Source organism: Rhincodon typus, chromosome 36, assembly GCF_021869965.1.
Source record: "Rhincodon typus isolate 14 chromosome 36, sRhiTyp1.1, whole genome shotgun sequence".
NCBI lineage: Eukaryota > Metazoa > Chordata > Chondrichthyes > Orectolobiformes > Rhincodontidae > Rhincodon > Rhincodon typus.
In genome coordinates, this window is record NC_063367.1 from 15749740 (window position 1) to 15764107 (window position 14368).

At 39.6% G+C, this 14368-nt stretch overlaps 1 protein-coding gene across 2 annotated transcripts in view; it reads right to left on the bottom strand.

Moving 5' to 3' along the window:
• Positions 1–14368, bottom strand: part of edc3 (enhancer of mRNA decapping 3 homolog (S. cerevisiae)) — an 89860-nt gene that overhangs the window by 38908 nt on the left and 36584 nt on the right. For both annotated transcript variants that reach the window (XM_048617000.1, XM_020532209.2), the window contains exon 4: positions 7286–7621. In XM_048617000.1, the coding sequence (XP_048472957.1) occupies positions 7286–7621 (336 nt within the window). The remainder of the gene's footprint in view (positions 1–7285; positions 7622–14368) is intronic.

Here is a 14368-nt window from a genome sequence, read left to right on the forward strand (position 1 = left end):
GGTCTAGGCCTGAAACGTCAGCCTCTCTGCTCCTATGATGCTGCTTGGCCTGCTGTGTTCATCCAGCCCTGCACCTTGTTGTCTCGGATTCTCCAGCATCTGCAGTTCCTACTATCTTTGCCAGGTAAGTGTTCTGTTTTTGCAGATGGCAAGTGTCAGCAGTGGATCATAATGAATGGCAAGCACACTAATGGAATTATAATTTGAAATTAAATATGCAACGTCTTACTCTGTTGTAGGTTCGCCAGCAAAATCATAACAATGTACAGGAAGGAGGGTTAAGATGTGTCAAGAGCTTTGCTTACTATGAGGTGTCAAAGCACATACAATTCTGAATAAAGCCAAGGTAAGCGCTTCGATATTTCATGTAGCTCAGTATATACTTTTAGAATGCTGTTGTGAAGGGCCGTGGGATGTTTGATGCCTTTCAATTTGCTACATAAACATAATTTGTTGACTAATACTTTTAAATTAATTTATAAAGATGCAGCAAAACATGCACACAGACTTCACAGACCGCAGATAGCCATGATCAAACATGAAAACACAGGAGCATAGAAAAATAGTAGGAGGCCATTCATTGCTTTGTACCTGCTTTGCCATCAGACCATAAACTCCGTAAGAAATAGGAATAGAAAAGTCAACTACTTGGCCCCTCAAGCCTGATCCACCATTCATTAGGATCATGACTGATCTGATATTCCTTACGCCCACTTTCCTGGAAACCATAGATTTCGCTTCTTATCTAGAATCTAGCTTAACCTTAAATACAGACAAGGATTCTGTCTCCATAGATCTCTGAGGCAAGGAGTTTCCCAAGACACTCAATCCTAGAAGAAATTCCGCCTCATCTCAGTCTTAAATTGACATTCTTCCATTCAGAGACCATGCCCTCTGGTTCTAGATTCTCCCACGAGGGGAAACATCCTCCTGGCATTTACCCTGTCACATCTCATGAACCTTATATGTTTCACAGAAGATCATCTTTCTTCTAAACTCCAGTGAATACAGTCCCAAACCTATTTACTCCTTGCTCATAAGGCAATCCCTCCATACTGGGGATCATTCTAGTGAAGAAACAAATCACAGCAGGTCAGGTAGCATCCATCGAGAGACAGCAAGCTAATGTTGAGTCTAGATGACTCTCTTTACATCTGTTGAAGAGTCACCTGGACTCTAAATGTTAGATCATTTTAGTGAACCTTCTCTGAATTGCCTCCCACGAAATGATACTTAAATAAGGAGACCAAAACTGCCCACAGTTCTCCAAATGTGGTCTCACCAATACCTTGTATAGGTGCACCAAGATTTCCACACTTTTATAGCACCCCTTACCCCCAAATTATCCAACTCAGTATCCTGTTCCCACTTTCTCCCCAAACCTTTTAAGCCTTTTGTCTCAAGATTTTTGTAACTCCAAAGTGGAAAATTTAGTTTAGGGATTTTGTTTTATTTGTATTCCCTGGTTCAAGTTTTCTTAATGTTTTCAATTAGGAATAATTTGCTATTGACCTCTTTAATAGCGTATTGTTTTAGGAGAGGCATAGATAAGATGAATAACAAAGATCTTTTCCCTAGGCTGGGGAATTCAAAACAAGAGAACGTAAGTTTAACATGAGGGAAAAGATGTAAAAAGGGACCTGACGGGAAACTTCTTCACACAGAGGATGGTATGTATGTGAAGTGAACTGCCAGAGGAAGTGGTAGAGACCAGTGCAGTGACAATATTTAAAAGACATCTGGACATGTACATGAACAGGAAAGGTTTAGAGGGATATGGGTCAAATGCAGGCAAAAGGAACTAGTTTAGTTTGGGAAATCTGGTCGGCATGGACGAGTTGGACTGAAGGGTCTGTTTCTGGGCCGTATGACTCAAGAACTAACTCATTCTTGAAAACATTCAAACTTTTGGCCTCAATGCTATGTGGCAGAGAATTCTACATGCTCACCACTGTCTGGGTGAAAAATGATTTGAAAAAATCAAATGATTTATGATCAAAGAATCTGCGCTGAAATCAGTTTCAGGAAATAAGATTTCTTATAATTAATAAAAGCGGAGTTCGCTGCCACTAGTTATGAACTATAAACACGATGAGTAGAAAAGCCATTTGACACCGGTGGTACAGATTATACTACTTTTAGTTACTTTATTCCTGTATGGGAAATCTAAAAACTGAGTTTGTTGTCTTAGTGGACATCTAGAATTACCTGGTTCAGATTACAAATGCCTTGAAATTTGGCAGCTCAATTATTAGCATACAATTAACAACAATAGCACAGCAACAGTGTCACGAGGAAGCGACATCTTTTGGTCCATCGAGCCACCCAAAACACCATTTCTGCAGCTCCACTGTCAGCATTTTAAACATCAGGGAAACATCACAAATATTTCACATGGCTTCAGCATAAAGGGAAAATAAAATTGTACACAGGTACATCGAGCGTTCATACATCAAGATGCAAACAGCTAACTTTCAATGGCAAATGAAAATTGCTGCAAAGCCTAGGGTGTAACTCAGGGAATCTCATTGGGCGTCAGAGGAAGCCAAAGCTGAATTTGGCATTAAAGCACATGATCAAATTAATATCAGAAACTGTGCCCTACTGATGAAGACTGTTACAGAAATTTCAGTGGAAATGAATTAAATTTTACTTGTACTGTAACCATGAGCTGTCCTGAGCAGAAATTAAAAACAGACCAAATTATGAGGCAAAAAGTAACCCTAGGACAAAAGTCCGATTCCACTACAATCTGATTTAGCAATAAAATTATCAAGGGATTTATGACATTAGACCTGCAAATGCTATTGTGAAGTTATAGTGCACTACAATGAATTACAAGTGACAGGATTGGAAAACACAACTGTGAATCTTAGTCAACCACAAACATGGTAAGCACACCATGTCAGATGGACAGCATCTGGTGCTCATTACACTGTTGCTAACAAGACAGAACTTCCCACATGCAGTTGATTATTTCACCGATTGTTATAGGTATAAAAGCCATATTTAATCACTCCGATTTCTATGGTACGCTAGATGGAGGAAAAACAAATCCAGACATTGCTACCAGATTTTTTCCAGGGATAAGGTTTCAGCAGAAAGTTAATTTCTTTTTTCCCCCGAATGCAGATATGTCAAAACTTCAGATGTATAATTCATTATTTCTTAGCACAGCGGTTTACTTTCCAAATCTAGAGATTACTGGCTGCCAAATTTTCAAGTCAGCTTGTCAAAAACGTATTTGTTCCCATCGATTTTTGGCAGCAAGTGCTTTCTGCCTATTAGATTACAAGCACACTCAATTACCAGCACACAAAATGCAGCTATTTTGGGGTACCGCGTAACACAAATATAGAGTTCAGAGGTAGCTTTGGACTGGTTTTCACTTGATTAGTTCGATAGAAAACTTTACATGATTCTATGGATAACGATCAGCTCCAGTTACGTAGAATTGGAGAAACAGCATTCAATCTGATTTAATCAGATAAAAGGGAGAGAAAAGGCATTTTCAAATTAAATTTTGGGAAATGTTCAATAAAGACTAACAGTCTAGTAGTGAATCTGACGAAGAGAAATTTCCCATTGGCCTCCAAATTGGTCAAAAAAAGGGTTCCCACACATGAAAATGAGAAATTTGTGTTTTATATTTGTTTTCAGAGGGTAAATCTTTGCTGATAGAAGACATATTCCAAAAGAGTTTCTAATTATAGTTCTATGCTTTATTTACATTTGGTGTTAGATGGGAACAAGACTTGATGATTTAGCCTCTGCAGTATACTCGGAAAGATATTTAGTGAAGTCATGGATGACCTGCAGTCTAATTCCATGCAGACCTGTGTCTTAGTAGGAACATGGTTGTTCTTAGGAACACTACTGTTGCCAGAAACATTCAAAAGCTGTTTCTTGAATATTATGAAAGACTTTCAATATTCTGTCAAGGATCAAAGCATCGCTTGCAAACCCAGCATTTGTTGCCAGTCCCTAATTGTTCATCAAAAAGTATATACATGTACTTGCTGTTTTGAAGCACTGACTTCTATGACACCATCTTCACTATTTCTGCCTTTAATTGACTTTAGCTAACTGAAATTCTGCATTACTTTGTCTCCAAAGTAGATGGTGCTGTTGCCTATTTACTCCCAAGTTCTGTCTCCAGCCTAGGTGATACTTGGGGTCAAGACTTTCAAACAAGGCAATATAATTTAGAAGTCGTTCTGAACGATTTCCAGTTACCATTGCTCATCATAATGATGATGATGATGATGATGATCCAATTTAGCTGTCATTAACCTCCTTTGCTGGTGCTCTCCCCGTCATCCAACCATACTGGGAAACTAACTTCAAAACAGACAAATAAAATGGGGTGAGAGATTAGAGACAGGAATTAGAAAAGAAAAACATATAGGGTGGAGTGACAGCAGCAAGGATGAAGGTGAAGGGAGAGATTGAAATCTTTTGAAAACAATGTTAGGATTTATTGCACAAAACATCAAAAGTTGTATAATTTGTGACATTAATTTTTTAAGAGCGAAATACAGCATTGCTTTTAACAGCAGCATGAAAAAATAACCAATCCATTCTTCAGAAGACTGTGTCAATAAAGTTCTGTTAACTCTATTTAAATAAAGCTGCTAAACCCTTGTAAGGGCAGTCAACAGGGCAGCACTCACTACTTACCACAAGAAAACAATCAAACATTGCTCTCCACAATAGTGCAGTCCTGCCCATAAGAAACATACAAACGAAACACTTGTATCATATGCATGAGACAGAACAAGTTCAGCTGCTGCCTCAAAACAAGCAAAGTGGCAGGGTAGGAACCCTGAGGCAAACTTGAAGTAAAATCCTCCAAGCAAATCACAGGTGACAGGAGATAGATTAAAGGAGGGTGTAGGAAATTTCTTCAGTGAGACTTAGGATAAAGCCCTTCCCAGCAAGGTTATCAAGCAATAAGCCTACACGCAATTTTCAAAATGTACAGCACTGCTCAGCTTCTGTGACCTAACAAACACTGCATCTGTATTGTATACAAAGATCCTTCATGAAATTTGTGACTGCTTAATGGTTAGCAATACATAACATCGTACTAAATCACCCTGATTAAGGAAGCTCCAAGTTTAATCCTCAGGCTTTGAAGTTTTACATTATCTTAATAATAATTTGCACTTATACACAGCACTTTTAAATACTACAAACAACGATAAGGAAGAAAGAAGGTGGAGCTCAAGCAGATTTTAACGATTATAGGGGCAAGGGTGATTGGCATTTTTATCTATCATTTAGGATGCATCTGTAGGCAGGAAAAGACATAGCTCTGAAGCCTCCCAGAAGCAAATGGTCAACCACACAACAGCTTAAAGTATGCAAGAACTTTGGCCAGACACCTTAAATTCTTCCAAAAGTTAATCCTGGCTGGGGTGGGGTGGGAGGAGAATGGTGGTGGTGGTGTTGGTGAGGGAAAGATCAGGATACACTTGTCAGTACTTAGTATTCTGTCACTTTTGTTTAGTCGATTACACGGAGATGCAAAAATATTTCAACAATGACCAATTCTATATCTTTCATTTGTGACCATATGAATGAAAAGAGCAGACCACAAAAAAATTAGTTGCAAAAGTTTTGTTTGAGCAGCAACCACACACCAAACTGAACTGGTTTTATGGAAAATCTCTCGGCAATATTCCATAAATAGTTTGTGATCTTTCGTCTGACCCAAGGCAGCTGATGTTTTACACTACATTATTTGCAGACCAGTTGTCACGTGTCCAATTACGTTGCAAAGCCACAACATTCAAAAGTAAATCTAGTCCATGTGAGGCCATTGTTTTAGAGGTAGCAAATAATATGGAGCAAAGACAAAAATCAGCCTGGAGGGCAAAGAATTGCTCAAGGGAATTCCAAACCGTTTCCCAGTTTAACAAGTAGTTTTAGCCTTCCACCCTCTATTTAAAGGTGCGGGCCCATGATGGGATGCGTTATCACATGCCATCCTCCACAACTGGGTGGCAATAATTCATGCAAGAAATTGGTCAAAATATGCTGGAGAGCTATTTGTCCATGGCAAGCATGATATCCAATTCTGTCCTCATCCACATCTTCTACCAAGGAACTTAAGTTAGACTTTCAGTCATGTGAATCTAAGCTTGTCCAAGTGCAAAAGCACCGTTCATAAATTATCAACAATCCTACTAGCAGAAATTAGCTAACTCATGACTCAAATAGAAGGACTGCTGAGCGAGTCATTAAATTCACAGAACAACAAGGGAACTCATGTCACATCCTCATATAAAAGGATGGAGATGACAACACTAGATTACATTACTACAGGTCATGTCTCCTGAATTGAATTCTTCTGGGGTGATGGGAACAGAGGAAGGGCGGGGAAGACAGCACGGTGACGTAGCAGTTAGCACTGCTACCTCTCAGCACCAGGGACTCAGCTTCGATTCCACCATTGGGCGACTGGTTGTGTGGAGTTTGCAAATACTCCCTGCGTCTGCCTGGGTTTCCTCCCACAGTCCAAAGATGTGCAGGTTACGTGGGTTAGCCATGGGAAATGCGGGGTTATGCGATTAGAGGGGGAGGCTGGGTCTGGATGCTCTTTGGAGGGTCGTGCAGACTCGACAGGCCGAATGGCCTCTTTCTGCACTGTCGGGATTCTACGATTCTAAGAGCTGCCTTTATCAATACATCTCCCTCGCCCTCAGTTTTCCTCATCCATGGGAGCCTCACATGGCCAGAATCCAAAGCTTTACTAACTTGCAAACCATCAGATCAATTCCATCCAAAAGTCTTCCCAGGAAAATAAATTAACTATTTCATTTTAATTTCCGTCCCAGAAAATTCCTCCTTGTATCCGGTCAAGTCTTGCAGTTAGATTCTTTTAGACTCCACATGAAACCAAGTTAGTTCATACATCTTTGATAGGAGAATGCAACATTCTAAACTTCAAATTTCTTGTGAATGTGCAGCTGCATAAATCACCTGGAATACTGTAAGTGTATATAACATTCATAAAGACTCTTTGACAAGTTGTACCTCTAAATATTGGCCAGATAAAGAATATACTTTTGGATATTGTATACCCACTAATTGACATCATATTTGACATGTGCCAGTCTGCCAAGAATTAAGGAAGAACAGGTTGGTTCAGCATTTTCAATGAAAGTATCTTAGAACAAGTTACCAGGTACATGTGCACCAATTCCCCCAAAGAGAACTTAAAATGGAACCGATTCCTTTAATCCCCAGTTAAAGGAGCTTTACAACTATTTATTCTCACCGGTGCAATATTCTTTGCCACTATGCTGTGGCACTGTGATTTGCCTGTAGACAATAGGCTCAGACTCCAGAATATTCTCATCATGGCGGTATCTCGTCGGCTTCTCATTCGGTGTTCCTCGGGACCGTGTTCCATTCCTCCTTTCAAAAGTGTCTATCTCTTCAAAGACTGCTGCTTTGTCAAAGAGTGCTAGGTTGCCTTCAAAATCAAAGTCTGTGTCAAGGAATACTTCAATTCCATCCCCAAAACACTCATCGTCTTTATTTTTCATTGGTCCATTCTTTACTCCATTTTTCTTTGGCGTGGCTTGATTTGGAATCTTGCTGCTTGAGGACCCTGGGGTAGGATGATACGGAGGTTAATACATTGTATAATATACTGTACGTTAAAAAGATCTAGGTTCCCCTACACCTTAAGAGCTTGCCTATTTTTAGTATAGGAATGCAAGTGTCCGATTAAAATCTTTAATAACAAATAGAAACAGCACGCTATACCGCTTCTGGAGCCTCCTGCACCTGAAGCATGATCAGGGCTGATATTTTACCTCAACTCCACTCTCCCTCCACCTCTACTCCTGGATTTCCCTGCTAAATATATAGCTTGCAAAACCAGTTCAGTCTAGTTTAAAATAATTTCTCTAGAAAACACATGGATTAATCCAATTACAAGTGCTTCTATCGTACCACATTTAACTCTCAATTTAAATTTCCTCACTGCATATATTAACAATGGCTTAAATTATTGAAACATCAGTGACAAACCACATGAATTGAAAAGTTTACCAGATCTACTTCATTCTAAGATGGATCTGAATCACCCGCTTCCCCAGGTTATGGGCCAGACCATGTCTTCAAGCCATTGCCATCACTTCAGGACAGAATACTGTTAAAGATCTACTCAAATACCCAAGGCCAGTGCTCTTAAGCAAAATTGTGTATCTTGTTTGCACTCATTGTCTTCTTTATTAGGATTCCAGGAACTTACTTTCGTATACCACAAGGACTTTTTGTTTTAAAGAAAGCATTCAATGGTAACACTTATTTTAAACAATAAAAAGATAGCTGCCAAGTGCAGATTTTCAATAATACACCTTTCCCTTAACATTCAATTTAATCTGAGGGTTCTTTTTAATTACAATATGGCATATTTCCACTCTACTTTGGGAATAGGAGAGCATGAAATGAAAGAAGACATAAGCAGTCAAAGTTAAAATAAGAGAAACAGAGTTCGGAATATGAGCCAAATGTCAAAGGGCAAAGGACACAGGAAGAACTCGTGGATTGAGCAGATGCTACAAAAAGGTGTGTGCTTGAAAGCAACAGGCAAGTGGACAAGACACAGAGCCAAAGGTCATGAAGCACTGAAGACTGTGCTGCAGCAAGGCAATAGGGACGATAAAGTAAATTTCAGAGTCTGGATTTTGTCTGAATGTGCAACACAAATGCACCAGTTTAACTGGCCTGAACAGTATTTGCATGGAAAATGAGCCTCTTCCCAATACCTGTTGACCTCAATATCCATATATCCTAATATGCTAGGTCAGTCTGACAAAACAATGGCACTGTGAAACATGTCGTGTAACGGAGGTTGGATTACATTGTGACCTGCAGTTATAATGTGTTGGCTTGGCTCAGAACTTTGTCCTCAACTCAGCAGATTGCTTGAAGTACCAACTGATGGCTGTACTTTAACTAGAGATGCTCCAGGTGCCTGCTTAGCTGAACTTTGGGATGGAGTTATTACACCAAATCGGGATGTGATTTAGAAAATAAAAAAACCGAACACAGATTTGTATTATGAGTCATTACACTTCCGTAATTGAGCAGAATACAAAGTAACCAATTAGAGAGGGGAGAACAAAAAATGTAAACACTTCAACAGCAAGGTAGATTGACCGACAGTGCTACACAGAAGTTTGATGAATTTTTTTTTGTGTAATTTGGTCTCTGCTGGTGATGAAGAGGTAGGGAGTTGAAAAGAAATTTGCAGCAATACTAGATTAAGGCAGTGCGCAGGATGTGGGAGGAAGCCATCGGGATGTTGCACGGATTATGCTGCAGTGAACCAGCCCATAAATGGGGCATGTTCCAGAATCAGTAAAGGATGCTGAGCCACAGACTATTGTCCAATGCTAAATGGACTGTTGAGAACATTCTTCAATTAAGTAAATTCCGAATGAATGGTGCGAGGAGTTGAAGAGATGTACCATGACGAATGATTCCACAAATGTCCTAGTCAGATAAAGTCTCCAGCCAGTTCATTTCATATTATAAATAGCCACAATATTTCAAACAAAATCTCGGCACTGCTTTCTAGTCTCAGGAAAGCAAACATGGAGAAATGCTTAGAATAAGTTTCAACTATCATCATGCCTCTGCAGAAACGTCAAATAAATATTTCAGTAATACATTTTGCAGTTTCTCCCCAACAAATAAACTAACATCCCAGAAGAAGGCATTTCAGTATATATTTTATAAATTACAACTTTCGACTGCTATGTTTCATTCAGTAGTGATTTTGCCTTTGAATCAGAAGGTTGTGGTTTCATGTCCTTCTCCAGAGACATAACATAAACAAAGCTGACATTCCCAGTGCATTACAGAGGAAGTATTGAGGTTCCTTTCCTTCAAAAGAGATTCTATTAGATGGAATTGCTCTCATTTCACTGGTTCCAAGAAGCAGAGCTCTCCTGGTGTCCCAGTCAATATTCACCCCTTCAACCAACATCACTAGAGCAGACTGGACATTTGTTACATTTTATTTTGCAGGGCATAGTCATGCACAGTTTGATGGTCATGTTTCCTCCATTACAACAGCGATGGAGTGAAATATTTCGTTTGTTGAAAATTACTTTGGGATGCTCTGAAGATGAAGACAATATATGGAAGCACACCTTTAATTCCCGCCCCCACTAAGTTTAAAGATAGAATTCTTAACTCCACTTTAAATTTAGTCAGTTCTGTAATTTTCCAAACCATGCTTAACAAAACAGAAAAATCTGATTAAAGATTGATCAAATAACCTTGCACAAAAAGCCTGTGAAACAAAAATTGATCATATTAAAAAAAATCAGAATTCAATGTTTTGAAATAGATAACCGGATCTAATTTTTAAAGAAAGGACAATAAGTCAGTATTGGGACCTGCGTCACATCTGTTGTTTTACTCTTTTGACCATCGTAGACCTCATTTGAAAGCAGTAAAGCCTTATAAATCACGATCAGATATTCATTCATTTCACTTAAAAATTACTTGAAGATATTTATTGACTCACTCACGCACAGTAGAGAAAAGCCTGTCACTCAGTTCATCCCCCCCCCGCCAATTTACCGACAAACCAGCTAGACACTTTTGTTGGCTGTGATATAAATCATTCATTGTCTCATTTAGTAGAATTTCACAAGACAATCAGCTTGGTCTCAGAAACCACACTGATTAGATACAGATACCATTAAAAAAAGATGAGGTTGTTGACTTGCTCTCCAAGCTGGCTTGTTTTCGTTCAGACATTTTGTCACGTTCAGACGTTTCTACTACGCAGGAAAGAGGAAGAGCACGAGCACCTGTACAAAATCTTCGCTATGAACGGATATCTCTGCAACTTCATCCACAGGTGCCGAGAGGCATGGATCTCAACCCATAATGCAAACAAACAGAATTGGAATCCACATAAAATCCATATAGAACAAAACCGGAAGTAACACTACTCACCATAACAGACAAGACAATATAAATTTCAAGCGGAGTAGAAAAACATCGCTTCATCAGAGGCCTCACTGATGCTGTTACTTAGCATGGTGACGAAACGTCTGAACAAAAACAGGCCAGCTCGGTGAGCAAGTCAACAACCTCACCCAAAACCTGAGCTACAAATCTTTGCTAAAACTTTAAACCATTAAAAAGGTGTTGTGCATGGAACGGAGAAAAACCAGGAGATGAAGAACCACTTTCTAAAGGGCACCTTCCACCATTCCAACCATCCACTATCAGCAAAGCACTGAGGAGACAAACCATACATGAACAAGAACTTGTGGAATTACTGCAGCACCTAGCCTCCAATAAGCTCCTGGCACCAACTTAACAGAAATTAAGTCCTGCAGGACAGAACACGGACGCTTCACTGCAGGCGCACTGATGTTACCTAGCAGGGTGACGAAACATTTACAAGCAAACCCACCGATTTGGCAAGCACGCCTACAACCTCATCCATAAGCCAAGCTACAAATCTTCTCAAACTTTAGAATTTTCACCGTCCTCATTTAAGTACATGTGACAAAACTAATTCTAAGATTCTAATAACAAAGTAAACTATCATAAAAACTATAAAATTCAAAACCAAGTTTATTTGACGTAATGCAAAGCATGCTCCAGGTGTTGTAGTTCAGTTCATGCATACTAATTATTTGTGTATAACTCAGTGTATCTTCCAGTAAAGACAAACCCATAGACATTGTGACTATAAATTCCATGGTGCAAAAAGCTCACTCCAAATAAAAGTTGGAAAATAAATCAAATAAGCTTCTGTGCAATTCTGAACGCAACCAATGACAACTGTTAAAGTCAATTATTGTGAAATTCTAATCATTACTAAGGAAGGCAACTCATCAACTAGATTTTATCTGGTAAGATGGCGGTGGAGTAGCATGTTCCAGCCGAAGCTCCTCCACTCTGCCCATTCTTTTTCTTCTCTTCCCTCCTCTCTTCTCTCGGCCTCTGGCGTGGGGTCATCGGCGACACCATTGGCCTGGACTGCGGGAGCGAGGAAAGCGACCTGGTGCAGGAGCAGGGATAGCGGCCCAGCACAGAACGTAGTGGCAGCCAGTGGTCAGACCACGTGGAGGCCCCCGTGTTGGACTGCTGCAGAGAACGTTGGAGAGAGACCGTGATGTCTGTCTTTTTAACTTTGCTTCTTGTTTTTTGACCTATAGTCATGCGGTGAATAGCTGTAAATGTAACTTTTTCCTTTATTCCACTATTCGGTAACAAAGATTGTACCAAGATGGTGCTGTAAGTGGCAACTTATAAACTTTTCACTGTACTCAATTGAGTAAATAAGTGATAAAAACTCCTTCAATTCAATTATCAAATGTTTTTGTAACTGTTTTCAAATAATCGTCAACTGGTGCTGCCTTCCCCATATTACAAATATTCAATGTTCTCCTGTTGATCTATTTCACATTTTTCATCCTTCGTCACTTTCAACTGCAAGTCACGTTATTATAAGTATTCCCCAAAACAGTTCACACACCAAATTTGTTGACAGGTACAGATCTACTACCAGTCTTGCTCATAACCAGATACTGTACAAGGCAAGTACATCTGTCCAGTGATTTTTCACTAAAACCTAGGTGCTTTGTAGTCCATTTTATAACAATTGCCAGGCTTTTCTTGAAACACATCAACTTCCTCCCCCCTTGAAACAGCTGCACTAGTTGCTTTCCAATTGAATGACCATTTGATGATTACCAACAATGCAACACTAACAAAAAGAGCCAAAACAATCGTTTAAATATGAGGAAGAAAAAGCTGAAATGTAGCTTATAATGCCTATAGAAAGATAGCTCTGCTGGATCAACCAAGCACAAACGACCTGTTAACTTTGTCAAGTTTAGTGGCGCTTAGAAGAGACTGCAGCACAGAAAATATTAGTGAAATAAACTTCAGCGAGGTATTTCCGTAATGATTCCTGAACATTTAATACAACAATGAACCAGTTTCACAATCACTGTAAATACTCACAATCCCAATGACCCACAAAAGGCTGACAAACTCTCCAGAACTTCAACTCAAGCAATTCAAAAATACAAAATCAAAACAAAATTTTTTAAAAAATCAATAAAAAAGTGAAGCCTTGCCATCACTGCAAAAATCATTTCCAACTAGAATTCAGCAAGAGCAGCCACATGTCAATACGGAGAAAATACTGTACAAAACTTGAGCTATAATGCAGATATGATAAAAGCCAGCAACAGTGCTTCATGCTGTTCAAACCAGTTTCCTCAGGTTGCCAGCAATTTATCCACCTAGAGCTAGGCTAGGCAGAAGTGACAAACCTTACAAAACTCCAAGGTGGTTATGCATGACCTACATGTCTGATGCCAGAAAAATACAATAATGCACATTCAGCCACACAATTGAACAGCAGAACTCAAAGCAAAGTGGAGCATTTTGTAGTATCTGCTAATGTGTCTGTACATCTATATTTTCAGAATGACACCTCCAGAGTATTAGATAAAAGATGACCAGAAAAGGATAGGGTTAAAAGGTTTTTTTTTCTGAAGGGTCTAGGCCCGCAACATCACTTTCCTGCTCCTCTGATGCTTCTTGGCCTGCTGTGTTCATCCAGCTCTACACCTTGTTATCTCAGGGTTAAAAGATAACATGCTTCCGTTTATGGAATCAGCAGCGAAACAATACAGCTTGCCACTAGCCCTTACAAAAGTTGTCCTCAAAGATTTAAAACATTGTGATATGGATTTCCTCCCTCTCAATGTCTGCTTTAATTTGTTGCTGGAACCTTCAGAGAAGACCTTCAGTCCACTTGTCTGCTTCAGTCCTCTTTTCCTGCATTTTGCCAGTAGCCTTGCATGTTATCATGTTTCAAATGTTCATCTAAATATTGAAAGGTTGCAATCATTCCTGCCTCGACCATCGTTTCAGTCAGCGAGCTCTAAATACCCACTACCACTTGGGCGAAACAAATTCTTTAAAATCTATGCCCCTCATTGTAGATTCCCTTACCAAGGGGAAAAGCGTCTCTCCATCTCCGTATGGCCCTCAATTTTGTACACCTCTATCAGAGTCCCTCCTCAGTCTTCTCAGCACTAAAGAAAGCAATTGAAGCCTATAAAGCCTCTCTTCATAGAGGCACCACTCCAACCCAGTTAACAACCTGGTGAATCTCTTCTGCACCCTCTCAAGTGCAATCATATCCTTCCTATAATGTGGCGACCAGAAGACAATGTATTCCAGCGGTGTTAAAATCGAATCAGAGATAGTAGGAACTGCAGATGCTGGACTGGTTTTGGGATGCGGTGGGGGGAGGGGAGATTTTGAAACTTGTGAAATCCACATTGATACCATT